Source organism: Crotalus tigris, unplaced genomic scaffold (assembly GCF_016545835.1).
Source record: "Crotalus tigris isolate CLP2741 ecotype Arizona unplaced genomic scaffold, ASM1654583v1 scf7180000018725.1201236, whole genome shotgun sequence".
Classification (NCBI taxonomy): domain Eukaryota; kingdom Metazoa; phylum Chordata; class Lepidosauria; order Squamata; family Viperidae; genus Crotalus; species Crotalus tigris.
The window spans coordinates 821,107-843,695 of record NW_024097169.1 but is presented as its reverse complement, the minus strand read 5'-3'; the positions used below and the strand labels follow the sequence as shown (position 1 = coordinate 843,695).

General features: G+C 34.8%; 1 protein-coding gene and 1 long non-coding RNA gene across 11 annotated transcripts in view; one reads left to right on the top strand and one right to left on the bottom strand.

Annotated features, from left to right (window-relative positions):
• The window catches only part of LOC120313601, an 80,720-nt gene that overhangs the window by 29,602 nt on the left and 28,529 nt on the right, over window positions 1–22,589 (top strand). The window lies entirely within an intron of this gene.
• Window positions 11,094–22,589, bottom strand: part of CHL1 (cell adhesion molecule L1 like) — a 231,822-nt gene continuing 220,326 nt past the window's right edge. For 8 of the 10 annotated variants that reach the window (XM_039355679.1, XM_039355680.1, XM_039355677.1 and 5 more), the window contains 3 exons: window positions 21,726–21,857; window positions 18,951–19,023; window positions 16,762–16,978 (listed from right to left, as the gene is read on the bottom strand). In XM_039355679.1, the coding sequence (XP_039211613.1) occupies window positions 16,762–16,978; window positions 18,951–19,023; window positions 21,726–21,857 (422 nt within the window). Of the gene's footprint in view, window positions 16,979–18,950; window positions 19,024–21,725; window positions 21,858–22,589 lie in introns of all 10 variants that reach the window. The other 2 variants (XM_039355670.1, XM_039355671.1) reach the window with 1 other exon arrangement.

The following is a 22,589-nucleotide window of genomic DNA, read 5'->3' as shown; positions in this document are numbered from 1 at the left end:
AAATAAATATTTAAGTGAGGCTAGTTTTCCCAAACGGACAGAGGATCAGAAACATGAAATTAATGGCTTAATTACTAAAGAGGAAATTGCGATAGCAATTAAACAATTGAAACTAGGGAAAGCACTGGGTACGGATGGGTTGACAGCTGTTTACTACAAAGTTTTAATGGAGGAGATGATCCAACCACTAGGCGATCTTTTCAATGATATCTTACAGGGCTCAGAGATTCCTCCTTCATGGCGTAGTGCTTTTATTTCTTTGATTCCAAAAGAGGATCAAGATCTTACTTTACCAAAGAATTATAGACCTATATCTCTTTTAAATGTGGACTATAAGATATTTGTAAAAATCTTAGTAAATAGGTTTATGAGGGTTGTGCATCATCTTGTGCATAAAGATCAATCTGGGTTTATAACTGGTAGGTATATGAAAAATAATGTTAGACAAATCATTAATTTATTAGAATATTTAGACAAGAACAACCAAGTCCCTGCAGGGCTGATATTTTTACATGCTGAAAAAGCCTTTGATCAATTGAATTGGCATTTTATGTTAAGAGTAATTGAAAAGATGAATTTTGGTGAAAAGATATTACAAGCTCTTACGGTAATATATCAAAAACAAACGGCACAACTTATTGTTAATGGAGGTTTGTCAGAGGTATTTACAATAGAAAAAGGTACTAGGCAGGGATGTCCACTATCACCGTTGTTGTTTGTCTTAACATTGGAAATATTGTTGATCAAAATTCGAGATTCGCAGGAAATTAAAGGAATAGAAGTTAATAAAAAAGAATATAAGTTAAGAGCCTTTGCAGACGACTTGGTGGTTACTTTGTCGCAACCTATTAGTTCTGCAGTAAAGTTATTACAGTTAATTCATCAATATGGTTTGGTTTCGGGTTTTAGGATTAATGTTAACAAGACTAAAATCCTACCTAAAAATATGACTATTCAGGAGAAGCAGACTTTGGCTAACTTGACGGGTTTTGAAATTGTTAATAAGGTAAAATATTTGGAGGTGATGCTATCTGTTTCTAATGCAAAATTATTTAAAAATAATTATGACAGGTTGTGGGTTAGTGTACAGAAAGACTTGAAGAATTGGGAGAAGCTGCAACTATCTCTCATGGGAAGAATTGCAGTGATAAAAATGAATATTCTACCCAAGTTTCTTTTTTTGTTTCAAATGTTACCAATTTTGAAGAATGAGATTAATCTAACTGAATGGCAGAAGGGTGTCAATAAATTTATTTGGGCAGGGAAAAAGCCAAGGGTTAAGTTTAAAATTATGCAAGACTTCCGTGAGAGAGGTGGACTCAAGGTACCGAATTTGAAATTATATTATGATGCGGTGGTTTTAACACTAATTAGTGACTGGGTAAATTTGACAAATCTTGAGATACTCCATCTAGAGGGATGGGACTTACTTTTTGGGTGGCATGCCTATTTAATATTCAATAAAAAAGTGGATTGGGCTTTTAAATCTCATATTATAAGAACTTCTTACTTAGGATTTGGAGAAAATATTATAAAAGTGATTTTAAAGTACCATTATGGGCTATACCCTGGCATGCGATAGAAGGAATAAAAAGAGGTGTTAAAATGGACATGGTGTCTTATAGACAGCTACTCAGATGGGATGGACAAAATTGGCAATTAAAATTACGGGAGGAGTTAGCACAAGAAAATATTATTTATTCTTGGTTTCAATATAGGCAATTAGCAGACAGATGGAAGGTGGATTGCAAGGTGGGCTTTCTTAGAGAAGATGAAAATCTTATTAAGCAAGTGAAGGATCAAAGACAAGCCCATATTAAGAGAATTTATGGGGTGCTAGTTGAATTGGACTCAGAAACGGAATTAATTAAAGATTGTATGATTAGATGGGCCCAAAACTTTGGTGAATCAGTCCCATTGGATACATGGGAAACCATTTGGGTAAGAAATGTCAAATTTACACAGGCACAGAATTTAAGGGAGAATTTTTATAAAATGTTTTATAGATGGCACCTTGACCCACAAAAAATGTCTTTCATGTACCCGGACTTACAGCCTAAATGTTGGAGATGTGGTTGCTTGGATGCCACCTATTACCACATTTGGTGGTCGTGCAGAGAGATAAAAGCATTTTGGATTAAGATATGGTGGAATATTCAGAGAATTTTTAGAAGGAGGGTAAAATTTACTCCGCAGTTATTTTTGTTGGGTATAGTTACTGATTGTGATACAAAGGAGGTTATATTGACGTTAAATTTGATTACAGCCGCAAGGCTGTTAGTAGGACAATATTGGAAGAAGGAATCCTTGTCTACACTGCAGGAATGGTTTTTTAAAGTGTCCTATTTGGCGGAAATGGCAAAGATTTCGGCTTTCTCAAAGGAACAAACGCAAGAGAAATTTCTTGCTGTTTGGGATAAATGGATAGAATTTATACAATTTAAATTGGATATAAAAAAATATCACATTGCTTTTTCATAATTCTTATTTCTATATACATATATATATATATATATATTTCAGTCTTATTTTTTTTTCTTTTTTATATATAATCTTTTTAATTCTTTTTTAATTAAGCCTATATTCTGCTCTGGGAAGCTCAGGGGGGGGAAGGGGAGGTGTTTTGGGGGGGATGGGGAAGGGGATGTTATGTTTAGTTTTTTGTATATGTTGTTTTCTGTTTTTGTATTGTTATATTTTTTTCTGTTTTTTTTGTAAAAACTTATAAAAATTTTCAATTAAAAAAAAAAACATTTACAGGTGTGATGACAAGCAACTTTATTAGTACCATAGAAATCACAAGGTACCACTTCCAAAAGGGATATTATGGTCTACAGCAGGGATCCCCAACCCCCAGTCTGTGGGCCAGCACAGTGCCATGGCATGCTAGAAAACAAGCAAAGCCCCATCTGCGGGATGCAGGCAGTACATGAAACCACAACCTTTCTGATCTGCAGAAAAATATTTCTCCACAGAACCGATCCCTGGTTCCCAAAGGGTTGGAGGCCTTTGGTCTACAGTGCAGACCCAGTTATTTGTAACTTTAGTTCTATCAAATTTATCCATTTATTTCATATTGGGCAAGAATCAGTGGAACAATAAACCATTTCAGGTTTTCCAACCTATGCCTGTCGGATGAATCTATGTCATATTCTACAGTATCAAAGACACAGTAACTGGAAATCATGCATGGTAAAAGTGAAAAGGTACCATTGAGAAGTCCCAAAGAGAATAGTTAAATTCCACAAATTTAGAATATAATATAATTCAAAATAGCATAACCATAATATAAAAAATATAAATATAATATAAAAATGTACTTTTGAATTCACCAACATACTGTATGTTACAATATTATTAGAAAAAGAAAACAATAAGAGAAAAGATGAAATAATTTGGGGTTTCCACTTTCACCCACTAATGGACCAATCGTTTCCTTCACTTTTTTTCTTGTTTTTTACATGTTGAAAGAAGCTTTCTTTGTTATTTTTGACTTTGGTTGCAAGCCTTAGTTCATTCTGAGCCTTAGCTTTCCTCACTTTGCAGGCTCAGGCTATTTGCTGATATTCTGACTTAGTTATGTGTCCCTCTTTCCACTTTCTATACTTGTCCTTTTTATCTTTCAATTGATCAGAGAGTTCTTTATGCAGCCATGCTGGTTTCTTTTGAGAGCTGTTATTTTCCCTCTTTGTTGGTATAGTGCTGGACTGGGCTATTATTATCTCACTTTTCAAAATTTCTCAAGCCTCTTGAATTGTTTTCCCCTGGAGGATTCTCATCCATGGAATCCTTCCCAAACCCTCTCTAAGTTTATTGAAATTAGCTCTCTTGAAGTCCAAGACTCTAGTTTGACTGTGTTCTAATACTAATTTCTAATGGCCCAAGATTTAATAAAAAAGCAACAAAGAAAGAGGTATTTTAGATAGGTATGTAGATGTATAGCTTAATACCTATAACCTTATTGTTTCCATTGTCTTTTTTTTTTTTTTGATAGGTTGTTGTAGTGTTGAATGCTTTAATTATTTTCCTGGAAGTTTTCTTAATTGTTCTTTTCGTATCCTGCTTTAAGAACCCTTGGGAGAAATAGAAGTAAACAATTATACTACTAAATCTTCTTCTATACTACTACAGTATTGTAACTACTATCAAAATATTTATTTTCTTTGAACTTATTAATTTAAAGGTCCCAAACCAGCAATGCATGTTGCAATGCTTTTGATATCCCACATTCTCATAAGCCATCTACATTAGAATTTCATTACTTATATGAATACATTAATTACTACCATTATAAAATAAAATACTGCTTGGTAAGTCTGAACATCATTGCAACTGACTATATTCTAAATGTTAATTTAATAAGAAGGGACTGTTTAGACCATCATGTTCAATTCCTTGTTCAATGTAGGAATCTTAAAGTATCCTCTTAAATGGATCTCTGTTTGAACATCCAATGAATATGAGCCCCAATAGGAAACTTTTGCCAATGTTCAATCAGAATCTGTTTTCTACTAACTCTATTCTATTTTCAGCCCTGTGGGACAATAGAGAATAGATCTAGCCTTCTTCTATGACTTGAAGAGGTAGAAGGCACATTGTTGGGAAGTGGGTTTGTTCATTTCTGTATGTCTCAATGTGTGAAACATAATTCTTACTTAGTTCTTCATTCTGCATTGATAAGAGAATCCATAGAGCTATAAAAGAAATATGTGTGATTGGAGGCAATAGAAAACTTCAAGTTCTATAAGGCAAGGCAAAAGAAAAAGTGGATTATAATTGTAGTTAGAATATGACTGATGAGTGAAAAAGTAAAGATGATCTTTTCCTCATTGCTAAACAATATTCAAGTGAGGATAGTTATCTCTATTTTAGACAGAAATCTATCATATATGTATACTGTATTTAAATGTATATGTATTCTTGCATGCATGCATACATACACACCTACATTATTCGAATCTGTAATAATGTTGTAAGTATATGTATGTATTATTGAAAATAACCCTACTTCTACTTCAGACCAACCCCCCCAAAAAAGCCCCCGATGCATAATAGTAACAACAACACAGAAAAAATAAAACTCTTGTCTTTAGCTCCAGAGATCTCAGATTGAACAGGCAAACATTTTCTGCACTGTTGTGAAACTGGCATATAATCCATCATGTGATCACTGGTCCACAACTCCACAGAGATGTGAACATGACATCTCTCAGGTTGCTTTAGAAAAGGCATCATTCTTGCTTGCCTGCCTCTCTCACATTCTCTTTCTTTCTCTGGAAGAGTGAAAAGAATCCATTTATTAGGCCAGATAAATACTTTGAACCCTTCTAGCTCTTTGAAACCATCTTTAAGAAAACTAAATAATGATGTAAATTTTCACAACTGTGAAATTCTTAGTAATCTCTGACCTTGACTGTTTGGTTGCAGATATTTCATTACTCAACTAGATAATATCATTAATGCTGTTGAATGTGGATTTACTGACTGCTTATATACAGTAGCTTGTCCTGCCAGTGTTGATGGGGTATGGTTTTTATCTTGGTAATATCTGGATTAGTATATTGTTTTCAGATTGATTGTTTTGCCAGGTGTTAATCCTTGATTATTTGGGTTTTGGTAGCTGGAGAGAATGTGCTTGGGCCTTTTTGTTTCTTCTTAGTGTTTTATTGTTTTTTTTCCAATGGAGTGTAAGTGTGTTTTTTATCTCTATGTGTCTATTGATGGCTGATTTGTCTGAATGCCAAGCTTTCAGGATTTCATAAATATTTTGAATTTAGCTTGATCGACAGTGCTCACAGTTTCCCACTTGAAACACTCTGCCCATGTGTTGTGAGATTGGGGAATTTTCTGATAACTAGTAGGAGGTGATCTGCTGGTGGCTTGTAGCATAGTGGCTGTTACAGTCCTTACACTGTATGTTGTAGATAACTCTACATATTTTCACAAGTATGAAATTTCACAAGTAATGCATTTTTCCCACACGTATGGATTTTCACAAGTTATACACTTTTCCATTTCTATTGGGAGTAAAAGATGGGTTTTCTCTGTATCTTTTCAGTATCATTCCTTAAACATCTGGTTTGTAAAAACTATAAGCATTTTTTTTAAAATAGGGGGGTTCAAATTAATTCCCAAAACTTCATCATCTTTCCTACCCACCAAATCCTCAAGAGTTAATTGTCTGCTGACTAAAAAATATTTTCCCATATCTGAAGGCATTGTCCATGCTCATTCTTAATTTTTATCACTTATCCAAAAACATCTCAGATTTTTGCCCATGATTTTTGTAATGTATTGATGTGAATTACTTGAAACTGTTGAAAAAAAATGGTCATAAGTCTGTGTCAGTTAAGTGCCAGATTTTCGGTCTACATGCTCATTAACTTGTGTTTAAAGCGGGAACTAATACTTGAATCCTATTGGCCGCCGCCTTGTTGCTGAATGTATAAATAGGGGTGGAACGGCAGTTAGCCAGGCTTCTGTTTTAAAAATAGTTGTTGTTGCACTTGCTGCCTCGTCAGTGCTCACTGATCACCAAACATAACAATTTTGATATAGTGTTTGCTGATAATCAATTACAAAGAGGTTTGGGATATTCCTGGAGTCTTCATCTCTCCTTAATGTGCAGGTTCTTATGTCAAATTGCCTTTCTATATCTCAGGCCAATTTGGAGTTCTTAGTTTCTTACATTTAGGGTTCATGAAGGAGCCAGAGGTCAGAGAAGCTCTACTATATGGATGTCACTATTTTGTAGAACCACTGTCTCTAAATGTGATGCTTTCTAACAATAATGTCAGAATAGGACTCTTTCCATGAAGTCTAGTGTTTGGAATGACAGTATACTTTCTTTAATATCAGTTTCTTGCCAGACAGCCTTGTAACCATGGGATGTTAAATATCTTGCAAGTAAAAAGTTCATAGTTGTATTTATGAGCAGTATTTGTGGGAAGTTCAGGAACAAAGATAGTTCTTTGCTCCTAGATAATAGTGGCAAGAATTAATTATTTGATCTCTTTTCTGAAACTGAATGTTAGGTCAATGAGAGTTTGATTTCACTTGTGTATGTTAACTTGACCCATGGGATAAAGAGTTCAAATAACATTTGTTGTTAGGTTAAGAAAAAATAAATAAAACAGATAAAAGCTAGTGTTTGTATATTACTGATTTAACTGTTGGTTACTGAAACGGAAAAATATAAATATGATGGTTGTGGAAATGACAATAATGTTGTTTCATGGTGTTAAAGACCTGTGACTTTTAACACTATCAGACAATAGCACCTGCCTATCCCAGATCCTTTGGAAAGACTCAATCTTCTTCTTGTGCCATATCCATTATCGGACGTTGGCAATCATGTTGGCGATCCTTTTTTTATCAGCAGCTGCACAAAAAAGTGCTGCTGAGTTTTGTCCAAACCAGTCCCTTAGATTTTGAAGCCATGATGTTCTTCTTATGCCTAGACCTCGTTTGCCGTCAATCTTTCCCTGGAGGATTAAATGGAGTATGCCATATTTTTCTGGGTGTCGCATCACATGTCCAAAATATTCTAATTTTCATTTTTTAATTGTTTAGATGATTTCCCTTGGCTTTCCAAGGTGGCTTATCACCTCCTCATTTCTGATCTTGAAAGACTCAGTAGATGGATGAAAATGACAAATCCAGTCTAAACATCTGTCTTATTATGTGACCAAGCATAATGGTATGTTGAAACTTTATGGCATACATTGGCAATACCAAATGTATTGGACAGCCTAAAATCTGCACATTGATAAAATTTCCATCTGTCAGTTACAAATTACCACATTGCTTATCTATCCTACATATATACTATGCCAATAGCATACAACATCCTAACTAAAGAACTGGCAGCTGTGATTTCACATTGTTGTATATATAATAATTTTCCCATCGGTACTATCTTTGGATCTTTATAATTAATTTAATTGCTTTAATTGCTTTTATAATATATGTAAATTGTTAGGTTTATTGTATGCCACACAGTTAGCCATATAAATGTGTTAAATATATAAAATTATGAAATAGTTTTGGTGTTGGTATTATGTGTGTGTAGTTGTTTTATTAAAATAATTTGATTTATATAGATTACAGTTTCATGGAGATATTGTACTGAATTCTGGAATGTGGATTTTAGTAGGGTGGACTAATCTTTGATTACCAGTAGCTGGTGCAACTATAGCTATGTGATCTCTAGCAAATGTTAATTGTGAAAGGCTGTACATTTATTTAACTCAGTTTTACAGTACAACTGCCAAAATAATAAGCACACTGGAATTAATCTATTTGTATGATGAAATGAAAAAATAATAATATGGTAAAATCAAATTTTGGAGTTACTTTGCTGAACATAGGATATTGTAAGAAATGAAGAATTTCCATGAATGTTATCATACTGTACATAACTTCAAAATTCTATTTTTTTATTAGCAGCATGTCTTAGAAAAGAAGTTGTATTCCTGATTTCAAGTTTATTATCTCTTTAAATGTTGCAAAGTAATTTGTATATATGAGACTATGATCCTCAGTTCTAACACATTGTCTGATGATTCAAATATAGAATTAAGGACCCATAGTTCCTTAATAGGTCAGCATCAGTAAAAACACCACACAAGATTATGTACTATGCAAAAAGAGAGTAGAGTGGAAGGATGAAAGACATGTGAAACCTCATAAATCATGCAACATTTGTATCTTCTCTCTTCATGATTAAGGGAAGGCAGATCATATGTAAAATTCTGATAGGTACATGTTATATATATATTACATGTGCCTATTACAATATGAATTGAGATACTGGAAGTGCCTCCCTCCCAAAAGAGGGGCTGATGAGTACGTTAAAACCTATGATGAATGCTTAGCAACTTGGCTACCACATGGTAGAAATGACAACTGGCTGCAAAAAAAAAATTAGTATACATCTCATCTCCCATAGATTGTCCCCTCCCATACCTGCTTCTTCTTTTTATTCTGAATCACTGCACATATTGCCAAATAAAGGGCACCTTTGTAGTTTGAAGCATACATTGATCATCCTTTTTATTTTCAACAAACATCTAGGGACTATTTATAGCCAATTGTAGTTTTGGAAATAATGAATATGCCAAAGGCTGGGGTTTTACAGTATGCCAATTTCTCCATCCCCCCACACACCTTCCTTTTTTAAAATAAAAAAACAAATAGGCCCAGGGAGTCTGGTAGCCAAAAAAACCCCCCAATATCCATGAATGTATTGCTACTGGGATCGGTGACATCACTAATATGGTCGTATCAGTGCTAAGAGGATCATGTTGGTCACAATCAGGACATCTCTCTACCCCCCCTCTCTCTGCTAGATGGCAGAACATAAAAATAGCATATTTTATGAGAATGAAACAAAATGATATTTTTTTAACTTGCCAAATTATTATTGTACCATGTTAGAAACTTGGAGACTAGAACCTTTAGTCTGGCCTTAGGCAGCTGTCTGACCTTGGACCAGTCATTCTCTAAGTTCTAGGAAGAATGCAATGGCAAGCCACCTCTGAAATTTTGCCAAAAAAACTGCAGATCAGTTGCCAAGAATCAATAATGACTTAAAGGCACACACACACACAAACACACACACAAAGCCAAATTAGCAAATCAATTGATTGCTGGGAAAGGAAATTATATTAGAACAACTTAGAAAATAGAGCTATGGGTAGAAAAAGCTTAGCCCCATATTATGCTCATGGAAAAAAGTACATTTCAGGCTGTAGTCTCTCATTAAAGCTGTGTTTAGCCTTCTTAGTAGTTTATTATGTTTCCAAAAAAAGTCGTATTGGATTCCTTTGCTGAAAAGCAACCTATTTTGTTTTGTTTTTCTTTCTAATTCCCTTCTTTTGGATCTTCCCTTTCCAGATGGCACATCTAACTTATGCTTTCACCTTGCATTTTAGCCTTCACTGACCCAAATCTTGGCTTGTGTAACTCAAATGAATGTCACTTCCTTCTGAACCTAGAGGTGGCAGAAGCATCTTGATTTTCAGATCAGCGGAGCACATGATTATGAAAGTTACCCTGCTCCTTCTTATCATATATACATCATGAATAATTATGGTAACATTTCAGGTATCCTTGAATTCTCCCTGAAAGTATAGTGCCTTTCCGAGATGCATTTGAAGTTGCACCAAACAATTGGGGACATGCTTACATTAGAAAGGTAAGAAAGTTATTAGGAGATTGGTTCAGTACAGTTTTTTTTTTTCAACCTTGGCAACTTTAAGATGTCTGGACTTCAACTCTTAAGATTTCTGGCTGAGGATTTCTGGAATTTAAGTCTATACATCTTAAAGTTGCCATGGTTGAAAAACACTGTATTGAACCAATCTCAATACAAAAGTTGAAAAACATTGGTATAATATAAAGCAGGGGTGTCATCATGCGGAAGCCGCACCCACCCCAGCTCTGGCAGTGTGAAAAAAGTTGTGATACGTCACAACATGTCACGTAATGCAGCGAGTTTGACACCCATGATATAAAAGATTGGATAACTTGGATGAATAGGCTCCTAATATGAACAACAGTGACAAAAAACATCCTGTGGAGAAAAAAGTGACTGATGGAAACTGCCAACCATAATCTCTTGTTTCACTATCCAGTGTAAATATTCCACTTCTTGACTTTTCATCCATCCAATTGCTGAATTTACAAATGTCCATTCCTTGTAATGTTTTCCATTTTACCTGGCCACGTTTATTCAGATCACTTTTGCCCTACCTATAGAGATGATTATTTTTCACAGAGTTTTTAAGGGTAAAAAAAAAAACCCTTGGCAGTTTTAGGAGGTGCAAATTCTGGATTAGATCAAGATATGAACCTCCCCGGGTATGGTTTTTTTTTTTTTAAGGTAGTATAAATTCTAGGCATAGTGGTTGACTGTTGTGAGGCCAGTGTTTAACTCAGAAGATACTGTACATCATCCTAAAAAAAATTCTACATAGTGATTCTTTATCATAAATAGAATTGTGAGTTGCGGTTGGAACATAGTAAACACAGTTATTCTCTCTTCCTTCCTCATGATTTGCATGGCAAATGGAAACAAGAATATTCTTTCATTTCAATTTAGGCTTGTGAAGATTACATCAAGTCAAACTTTTATTAGCAAAGTTGAAATTCATGTAGAATGAAAATATTTTTTAAAAAACCATACATATACATAGGCATGATACAAACAGCAACTACATACAAACACATTTTTCTAAGCCTTCAGAAATTTTCATGGACATTCATTTCAAAAAGGAATAGCCAGAACCTAGTACTCATGTCCCATTTTTTCTTCTTCCATGAAATAACATTAAAAAAAAATGCTTTGGCTCTGACCAATTCTGTGCAAAAGCTGAAATTTATGTAAGATTACAAAGATGAATACTTGATAGATTATGAATGGTGCTAACATATAAACAAGCTATTTAAGATTTGGAAAGACAGATTAACAGAACAATAATATGCATGCTTAATAAGGAGTAAGTCCCACTTATTCAGTAGAGTTTGGTAGGACTGAAAAAATTGAATTAAATATTTAATTTTGAAGGAGGGAAGGGTTTGATGTTCTGATTAGCAAACATTGACTCTTCTGCTAAATCAATAGAAGTTTTTATCAGCACAAGAATAGATTTCCCTGGTATTATGTATCTTATTTTTATCTAATTTAATGAAAGGAATCAAGAATCTCATTCCCAATTGTTTAAACTCAATTAAATGAGCATATTTCTTTCCATGTAGAGTATACAAGTATATCTCATTATGTGGAAGCTAAACATTATTCCTACCTAAAACCATGGCTGTGATCAGGTATGCCATGCCACAAACTGAAAAAGGATAACAGAATAACAGAGTTGGAAGGGACCTTGGAGGTCCTCTAGTCCAATCCCCTGCTCAGGCAGGAAACCTATACCATAAGGTTTAGAATGGGGAATAGTAGACAAGATGGCCAAGTTCTGAGCACCTGCTAATTCCTTGCAAAGAAAATTGAATTGACTGAAATGATTTGCGGCAATATTTACAGGTTATTTTTTTTAATCAAGTGAGACCTTGATTTATTTGGTGTTATATATAAATTTGACAACTGTACAAATTTATATTAGGTTAGACCAATGTTTCTCAACTTTGGCAACTTGAAGATGTGTGAACTTCAACTGTCAGAATTCTCCATCCAGCCATGAAATCCACACATCTTCAGCTTGCCCAGGTTGAGAAAGTCTAGATTAGACTAACAAATTAATATCAGTGCAAATAGTGGAAATTGAAGATGTGGCTGGTTACTCTTTCCTTTAGTTACTGAACAGATCACTGAATGAGGACAGGATTCAATGATATGAATGAGAAATATCACAAAGGATTGATAGGGGGCATTGAGAGCTATTACTATTGCTACTACTTCATCACCATGTAGTTATGTAACTTTATAGAAAGTGGAAGTGTCCAGGACTAGGCCACAACTGACATTTAGGAATGCAGTAGAAGGCTCACCACCGCACCTCTAGTTTCTATAGTGCTTTCATTCCTGTTTTACCCTTAAATTCTGCAGTTAGACTAACTCAAAGTTTTTAGGTCACCACTAGTATGATTGGCAGCATACTCTTGGCTCATTGACAAATTGTTCTTCTTTTTTCTCTCTATCTTCTAATCAGTTCTCAGATCTGTCATTGTAACTTTTAAATAATTTCTTCTGTCTATCTGCCATCTGTCTACTGACACATAGTCAAAATTACATGAAATAGGATTTTCTCCCTGGTAAGTTTACAGAGTTGTAGTCATAGAACTTATCCATTAGACCTTCAATTGGCATGTTACACATGCTTCCTACAGTCTTTGAAATGATTCTCTTTAACAGATTACAGTGCAAACTAAATTGTTGATAGACAAAGAGCAGCAACTAGTCATAATTTCTGCTATGCCAAGAAATGGTACAGCTTGGTTGTGTACAATACCACAATCATAACTTGATGGTTTGGGCTGTAAACTAGATATAATTGAATTTGTCTTGACGTTTATTTTTTTTAACAGATCCTTCTTCAGAGATACCTCAAGAAATATTTGAGCCAAAGAAACTAGAATGTGTGTTCAAATTCCTGAGAGACAATTCATCAATTCAGTTTATAAAGTGGCAAATATTATTAGACTTTTTCTGTTCCGTATTGACAAAATACAGCATAATTCCTGTTTTATGATCATATTGCTGTCATCTAAAATTCACATTAATTGAAAAACAGAGCATCTCTGCTAAAATCAAAATACATATCCTGGTGTTAACAATTCAATTTATTGTATTAACTTTTTTTCACCTCTCTCTCCAACAAACACTGTAACCAAATACTTCTGCAGGAATATGCAGATATTTCATATTGGAAACTATCAGTTCAAAGATAATATCCCTTTGGGGATAAAACCATTAATGTCTCAGGATCATCTATTTAAGAATCCAATGCTTTGGAGGAGAAATTGTCATAGTAGAAGAAATTTAGGAAGAAATAAAAGAGAATATTGTAGCTCTGTCAAAAAGCAGTTCTTTCATTGGTTCGTAGATACTGCCATTTTTCAGGTGTTGAGTATCAGAATGTCTCTGTGGTCTTTGTTCCTAGTGTAGGTGTTTGTGTGTGTTTGTGTGTGTATCTATCAACATTGTTTCTTAAGAATACACTTTTCTTCAGAAATTCTTTGCACTGCTTCTGAAGCTAAATGTTAACTAGTAGGTTTTCACAGTCTACTAGAATATCTCCTTAGACTATGAAACATTAAATATTGAATATTCATCTATATCTGAATTAGACAAACAGCCCATTATCATATAACAGAAAAAATGCAAGGTAAGTGCAATACTTCTGTAGTGATACAAAATGTCATGTTTATTCTTCCTCACAATTTAAAAAAAATTGTGATTAAAAAAAATAGCTGCCTATGGAGGTAGCAGGAACATAAATCTCTCCCTGATGACTAGTTGACTACCTGCTGTGAACTGTTCATTCTCCTTCCTTCATTCTCAGTTCATCCAGAAACACTCTCATTATGAGATGAAAGAAATGGAGAAAAGTTGTGATTCTAAGGAATACAAATCTGGTCAACGTTGTCAACAAATCTCCACATAAAGCAAGGACTTATTTTAAAGGAGGATTGTCCTACTAGCAAATTGTGACACTGTATCTTCTGGTTCACTTACATGCCAAAAAAAAAAAAAAAAGATGTAAAGGAAAAGTACTCTTCAAATGAGATGTTCTATTTAGGTCATTCTTCTTCTGTGACATTACTACCCATTGCCGTTTTAACCCTTTTGTTTGAAAATGCTGGGAAGGTATTAAAAAAGCAGGGCAAGAATGTTGGAGAGGGGTGCCCAAGTTTGTCAGTCTCCAGTGCTGACTCCGACTCAAAGGAGAGTTGGTCTTTGTTTTAACAGCTTTTAAAAAATAAAGGTAGGGAAATTATAATTCAAATATAGTTGGAGTTGAATATTGAGGGAAAATGTTGTCCGCACGTGGCCTCTTGAAATCTTGCCCCCCCCCCAAGACTGAAACCATGCCATCAAATTTTGGAAGCAAAATGGCTAATTTTAGTGGGGTTTGGGAAGATTGAAGGTGATAATAGGACTGCTTCCTCTCCAAGAAATATTTATATCTATTACTACCAGAACCCCAAATGGAAAAAGATATATGTCAAGTTTATAGAGTTTATAAAAAAACTGTTTTAGTACCTAACCACTTGAACAGTAGTATCTTGCCTAGCAGCCATTAGTATGGACTAAGAGCTGAAATTATCTTTTTAAACAGTGCTGGGTCCAAATGCAATAAATAATTAGGACTCTAATGAACAGACAATGGTTAATTTTTAAATAACATGCTGTTTGACAATTACAAAATATTAAATCATAGCCAAAATGAATGGATCTAAGTTGAAGATAATGCTTAGTTACTTGTATCTTTATTATCTGGGTTGGCACTGGGAAAAAGGAACATTGAATAATGTAAATAATAGATAATCTGCATGTCTATAAATTAACAAAATGGGCATGGAAAAGCCTACAAACAACGATTTATAACAAAATAGGGAAGTATATTATTCCAAGATGGTTTTTCATACCAATAGTATCTTTATTGTTATAATTAACATGTCTTCCTTTCTATAATGTATACCAGAAAAAAATTAAACTTTGGGTAGCAACTCTATTATACACTAAAAGGGACTGAAAAAGCATTGATAGAAAACCTTTTCAATAACTACATTTGCTTTGATTTAACAAGTGAGACACAATATTCATAGTTAGAGATTTAGAATATTTTGTTTTATGGATGAGAAGGAAATTCTTTATCAACTGAAATGATTCTGAGTATGTTTTGCTTGGAAAAAAAATATTGTATCCACAAAAGTGTAACTTCCTGGGAAGAATTAAACTGCTACTAAGTTCCATAATGACATGCTGCCGTTGCACCTTGACAAAATAAAAATTAGCATGATTTCCCCTGAAAGTATCAGTATAAACTTAATATATACAAGCATTCAGAAAAGATATGTGGGCATTCAAATATGAAGTACTGAAAAATCATATTTCCTTTAAAAGCCAGCTCTTTCCTGATTTTTTTTTTCTTGTTTGGATTGAGTAGAACTCCACAATTTTGAAAGAGTCATATACTTTCTATAACCCAAAGAAAGTTTTAAATTTGCTTGCATAAAGAAAGGGTGACAGCTAGTGGGCAAAACATAAAATATCATCTAACCATGCTACCATTTATTTGAACATCTTGCTGTAGGTACAGAATACAAATTCTCCTATCACCAGCACCTTTTCCATATCTTTTTAAAATAAGACGTACCACAGAGTGCACTCTTTGCACTATTATCACTAGGTAATGTTTTTGTTGCTGCTATACAGTTTTTGCCTGGAGATCCCTGTAACACCGAAAAATATGGGATTACTATGAAATGAGGGTTTTGAAACATACACAGAGAAGCAGAAATGTGTAAGAAAGTGGAAATTCTAACCTAGGGCCCATTACTACTAGTTACAACATAACAAGTATGTGTACAGAATGTAGTACATGCAGTAGAATATATCACACTATCTGTTATTCCCAACAGAAAGATAATGTACTATTATCGCCGACTAAGCGCACCAGCAAAAATGAGTATTGGCAGACGTGATGTATTGGCTTAGCATTATATCCTTGTGCAGCACAAAACCGACCAAGAAAAAGGATACTGTAGAGACATGTGGAACTACTCAGCTTCTGAAGCTTTCCAGCACCATTGGACAGCACAGTGTCATTCATGCCAGCATAACCTTCTCTCCATAATATTTGGTTATAACTTTCTATAGTCTGCCAAACCCAAATCAAAGGTAGGGTTGTAGCAGATACTCATTTGATGTCAACTCTTTGACTGCTGTTCCAGTTAGAGATGTTTATAAAACTGGGTTGTAAAAGACCTGGAGGAAATTAGATCCCAAAATACATATATAACACTGAAGAAGGTTTCGTTTTGGTCAGACTAAATGACATGTGTATGATGAAATTTTAGTTCGGAGTCCTTTTTTTATTTTTAATGAATCGAAAATGTCAGTGTCTTGAAAAAAAGAGTAAGTTTCAAAAATCGGCTTTTTAAGTCATCTGCCTGTTTCTGTACCTGCTGCATGTCCAGGTCTTTAACTTTTCTGCAGCCTATTTCTGCCTTGTATAATATTCAATGAGAAGTAAAGATAAATACGATGATCTGAAATGAATAATTCATGCTAATATTTTATGCATGGAGAGGAAAGGTAGCTGTGGAACTCCCAATGCTTTCAACCGAGGCTTTTTCTTTACTTCCAGCGTAAGCGCCAATAAACGAACCGTCTTCATTGAACATCCTGTGGTCCCCCTCTCCATAGTCCACTAAGCTATCAGCACTTTCTGCACCTTTAATGTCCATGTTAAGAGACCGCAAGCTTCCTTTGAGCGGCTTTTCATCACTGTCACTGAAACAGGAAAAAAAAAACCCACTTGTGAGAAGCATAAGGGCACATTCGATCATACAGAGAAAATTAAGAAAAGAGACACTGGAAATTCTATTTAGGGATGACATTTGATTCGAAGCCAATTACCACCTTGGAGTGAGAGGCTCCGAGGTTTTAGAACTTCTGACGGTACCTCTACAGTGAAAATACATAATACTCCAAAACATTTGATTCTAAGTCAGTTATCACCTTGGAATGGGAGACTCAGAAACTTTAGAGCTTCTGATAGCAACGTTGACAGGAACAAAATGTCCTAATGGGATCAATAAGGCTGCCAGTAAGTTGAAAGTGGAAAAACCAAAGTACCAGTAAAATACTCCAGAAAAATATTTTTTAAAGATGGCAAATGGAGTACACAATGGCAAATGCAGTTCAATTAAATGCATATAAAGTCATGCACAATGGGACCAAATCCCTCATTTCGCATATACAATAATAGGAGTTCAGGGGTTTATACTGTAACTTGGTTTGGTTGGGTCAAGTCTGTCCTATTTTTGGAAAGCTTTGAAGACATGACCTTTTTTTCAGGTATGGGCCAGGGGAGTAATTAAACTCACACTTCTTGTGAGTGGTGTTTTGACGTTTGTTAGCTGGGAATACACAGAATTGAGGCCAGCATGATGGGGAATGTTTTTCTCCCTATTTCAAAGCAGTGACGCTGGAATCACACAATGAACCTGACTGGAAAAAGATTACACTTTTTCATACAGTGCATGATTAAAATATAGATGGGTTACATCCAAATCCTGGATGGGTCTAAAAAGGGATTGAATAAATCCATGGAGGATGCATCTATAAACAGCTTAATATTACTTTTAGGTTGGGGTGGAAATAGCAGTGGGAAAAATATTTTTTTTATCTTTCTTGTATAAAATACAAATTTTTATGTATTTGCTTCAGTTCTGAAATGAATTACATGGTGTAAATTGCAGACTTAAAGGCAAAGAGCTAGTAATTATTTTCCATACTCGATCGCATCTATTGCAAGTAAGTATAGTATACTGTACTGGCCAACGTTATAGCAAAAACTTGCATTATGCTAATTTCATTTATTGGAGGAACTTCTACAAACAGATTAGTAGGGATCAGGAGTGAGAAAGAAATTCATTCCATTTGGATTTCAGAGTACTCTTACAAATTCAATCTCTGATATAAATTAATTCACACTTCTCTCTGTGTGGAACATATTAGTGAAAGGATGCAGAAAAATATGCACATCATTGTACGAAAGGACAGGTATGAAAATAGGAATAATTTGAAACATCTAATCTCCAAAAAGAAACTGTTCTTTTCAAACATAATTTAGACTTTTTCCCCTTTTCAGAGGATTTTTTGACAGGTGGGAATGAGAATGAAAGTTTCCAGGAAGCAATCCCAAACTTTGAAAAATGGCTTTAACCTTGAACTTCAGACAAGTAATTTCAGACCACTTTATGGGTATTAGTGGGTTTGGGGTTTTTTTTTTGGGGGGGGGAATGGGAAATATCTACCATAGGAGCCATGGAGCTATGCAGTGGTTAGAATGCAGTATTTCAGGCTAATTCAGTCAAATAATATTTCATTCATTTCATATTTGGAGTACATTAATTATATAGATCTATGTGAATTATTTCTGCATTTTCAGAAAAATAATGCCTGCATGTTTGTGCGCAATATTACACTCCAGATTAAATGAGCAAGCTGACTGTTTAATGAAATAACTATCCCAAATGCCCTAAGAATCTCTTCTTATTATACCAAAATATTTACAAAACCTTCCACAAGAAACTAATAAAAAATAGAATTCATTCCACTAAAGTGTTCTGTATAATGTTTCATATCACTCCCTTTCATTTGGCAATCAGAAAGTATTATTGCTTGCAATATTATTAGAAGATTCTTACAAGATCATTATTTACCCCAAACATTGCAAAGAAGGATACGTCTCACTAACCTATATTCACCAAAGATTTCATCTTTTATGGACTGGCCTTCAGGATCTGGATGCAGGTCCTCTTTTTCTTTCACTGCACATACATTAAAAAAGTCATTCAGATATTTTTAGGCATTTGCTTTCATTTAATAGGAAACAAAGCATACTCTACTTAAAACTAGTTAATCTTAATGATGCTGGAAACGGTCTCAGCTCCAGCTTTGAAATCAAGCATTGTGTGGCAGGGTGAGTTCCTCGCCTCAGCTTCTGTCCATCTAAGTGTTTGAAAGCATGTTATATGCAAATACTGTACAGGTTTGGTGGGGAGACAAACTGGTGCTCAGATTTTTGATGGCTCTGGACCTTCCCAATTGCACTCTCCCATTTGTGAGCACTGCAGGAAGAGCCACTCGTCTTTATCTCTGGTGCAAAGCCAGCTTGCTCTCCTGTGGCACACCTTGGGAAGCACGTAAGCATGTCCTATAAGAGGGCTGGTATGTTGGCAAGCCAAACTACTATTCTGCAATAGTACTGTGGTCTCCTGGCTCTGTAACAACACATGATGATGATGATGATGATGATAACAACAATAATATTAACCATCTTTTAAAGCCCTTGTACTAATCAAATAACAGAGTTGGAAGGGATGTAGTAGGAGGAGACCCTATACCATTTCTGATAAGTGGCTATCCAGTATCTTCTTGGAAGCCTCCAGCAATGGAGAATCCACAACTTCTGAAGGCAATCTGTTCCATTGGTTAATTGTTCTCCCTGTCAGAAAATTTCTCCTTATTTCTAGATCTCTTCTTGATCAGTTTCCATCCATTGTTTCTTGTCTGGCCTTCAAGTGCCTCCTCTTTGTGACAGCCCCTCAAATATTGGAATGCTGCTATCATGTCTCCCCTGGTCCTTCTCTTCACTAGACTAGCCAAGTTCCTGCAACTGTTCTTCATATGTTTGAGCCTCCAGGCTTCTTATCATCTTTGTTGCCAGTGCTGAATTATTCACAGAAGTATCATGTTGTTAATACTTCTAGTTGAGTTGCAATTGATTAATTTAGTTTAGATGAAGCTAAATCATTTAAGTATGAGTTTCTTAAATTATATAGGTTTTGGGAGCAAATTAGCCAATGTGATTTGCTGTTTTATATTACAGCTGCCTTATCTGTGGCAAACCATACAATGAGCTCTTAGGCACAGTCCTGTATTGAAGGAGTAGCATTTTTAAATTTTGGCCTAAAAATGAAATTCTGTAGTGAGTGCCTTAGCCTTCCACTATTGTGTCAAGGCTTCTCTTTGGGTAAACCTTTAAGGGTATTCTGTACACGCTTCTCAGAATATTACAGTGCATGTTTAAAGAAATGTGTAATAAACATAACATCATGTATATATGAATCATGCTTTTTAAAATAAGAATTAAGAACAGCAGCAATTAGAACTTCCACTTAATTCTGAGTGAATTGACAAACTCTGTCTCTCTCCTGAACTACTTTATACCTACTTGAAACTATTTTCAGCTCTTTCAACTTTTCCCTGTAAGTATTAATTAACAAATAAAGTTCAGTGATAATGCACAACAATTTTAAATAAAAGCTGGAATCCTATAGAAAGCCAAAATTCAGGATGAAGTGTGTCTTTTTTTTAATCTTTCTATTGGAATGGCTTAATGTGTTTTGGGTCTTTGGCTCTTCTTCTCTAACCTTGCCTCGGCTCCACCTTTGGAGGCTTTAGGGAGCTCAGTTTTGGCCATGAAACCAGTAATCATGCAATCGGTGAACCTGGGGAAGGAGTAATTCTCTTGAGCCATGATATAGTTGATACAACATTAAAAAAGACCAGACTGCAAAATAAGATGGCTGGGAACTGCTAGAAATCCATACCATAATCAATCAAATACTATTACAACTGGGAAGGCCTCTGGTAGAGGACCTGAGATTGAAGAAGGCACATGCAAAAAAAGATTCATTTATCCAGGATGGAATACAGTCTCTTGTTTTAGCCAGAGGGTTAGACTAGAAAACCTTCAAGGTCCCTTCCAGCCATACAATTCTATTAGATAGATAGATAGATAGATAGATAGATAGATAGATAGATAGATAGATAGATAGATAGATAGATAGATAGATAGATAGATAGATGAACGATAGATAGATAGATAGATAGATAGATAGATAGATAGATAGATAGATAGATAGATAGACAGACAGACAGACAGACAAATGTAACCTAGATTTTAAATGGTAGAGAAAGTGACAACTTTCTTGACTGGATCTTTATTTTTCAAAAATAGAAGTTCTGACCATGCGGTGTACATTTTTGTTCATTTAGATAATGCTATTCTCAAAGATGCCCTGGTGAAGACATCAATTTATTTGCTATTAAGGCAATTAGCTGACATTATCAAATAGAAATTTGTGCATGTGTTTCTGGAGACTTTTCAATTTTTTTTTCCAAGTACAGCTCTATTTTAGAAAGGATCCTATTTTCTTTCAGCCAATTATAACTTAAAGCGGAATTGGTAGTCTTGTCGTTTCTTATCTCACTGCATTTTCCCTATGCAAAGAAGCTTTTTTTAATCTTCCTAAGGGATAGCAACAGGCAAATTCCAGAAGCTCCCAACAATCTGTTATCAGCTTTTTATTTCATGTGGAACACCATTTGTTGCTATGGATTGTTGGGTTTATGTAACTTTCCGACCCCCAAGAAGACTTAAAACTCTAATTTAGTGATAACCTGGGAAAAAGCTTGTACATCCTTATAAAAGTATATTCAATTTGGAGAACACATTTTTCCTCACCTGAATATTTTCCTCCTCTGTTCCTTTTAACAAAGCAGATAGTAAGCAACAGTAAGGTAAGCAAAGCGACGGCACCCATCAATCCTATAAACCAACCTTGTGTAGAGATTCGTTTATAAATTCCAGTGTAAGCTTTGAATGGAAAAAAAATACATATGGAGGTATAAGATTTTTTTTTTGTATTTTAAAGAATATTTTAGAACTGATTATCAGGGGTTAGCAGTCTGCATTGGGTGAAGGGGATAAAATGTTTATATTAAAATCAAGTCTGCAAGACACATTATTAAGATTTGAAACATTTAATTGCATATTTTAATTAAGCAAGCAGGAATATAGTACTTAAACCAGCTTGTCATGCAATAGTAAGAAAGAGAGGGTTAAAAAAAAGTGTACAGAATAGAGGCAAATGCATAGCCTACTGCATATAAAATGCAAGAAGAAAAGGACTGGCAAGGTAATAAATATCTAAGTAATACAAACTGGCCCTTTTGAACTGGTTTCAATTTTGCCTTGGAAGCTGAATTTTAAATCTAGATTATAGAGCAAAAATGAAGAGATATCTCAGTATCAGACTCACCTATCAGGCTCGAGTTCTGCAGGAAATTTTGCAATAAAAGCAATCCTTTAACAGGAGCCACCAATGCAGAGGAAGTGGGGAATTTTGAAGAGCAATACTAATGTACCCTAATGGGATATCAGCAGCATAATCCCAGAAATAGAAGGGATGTATCTGCGATAAAGAACTAGTCAAGCACAAAGAGAAAAGGGCAGATTTGTGAGCTGCATCTTCCACTGATTCGGGACACCTAGGCTTTCAATATGTCTGACCTCAGCTGCCTCTTTGGAGAAGATTGAAGACCCATT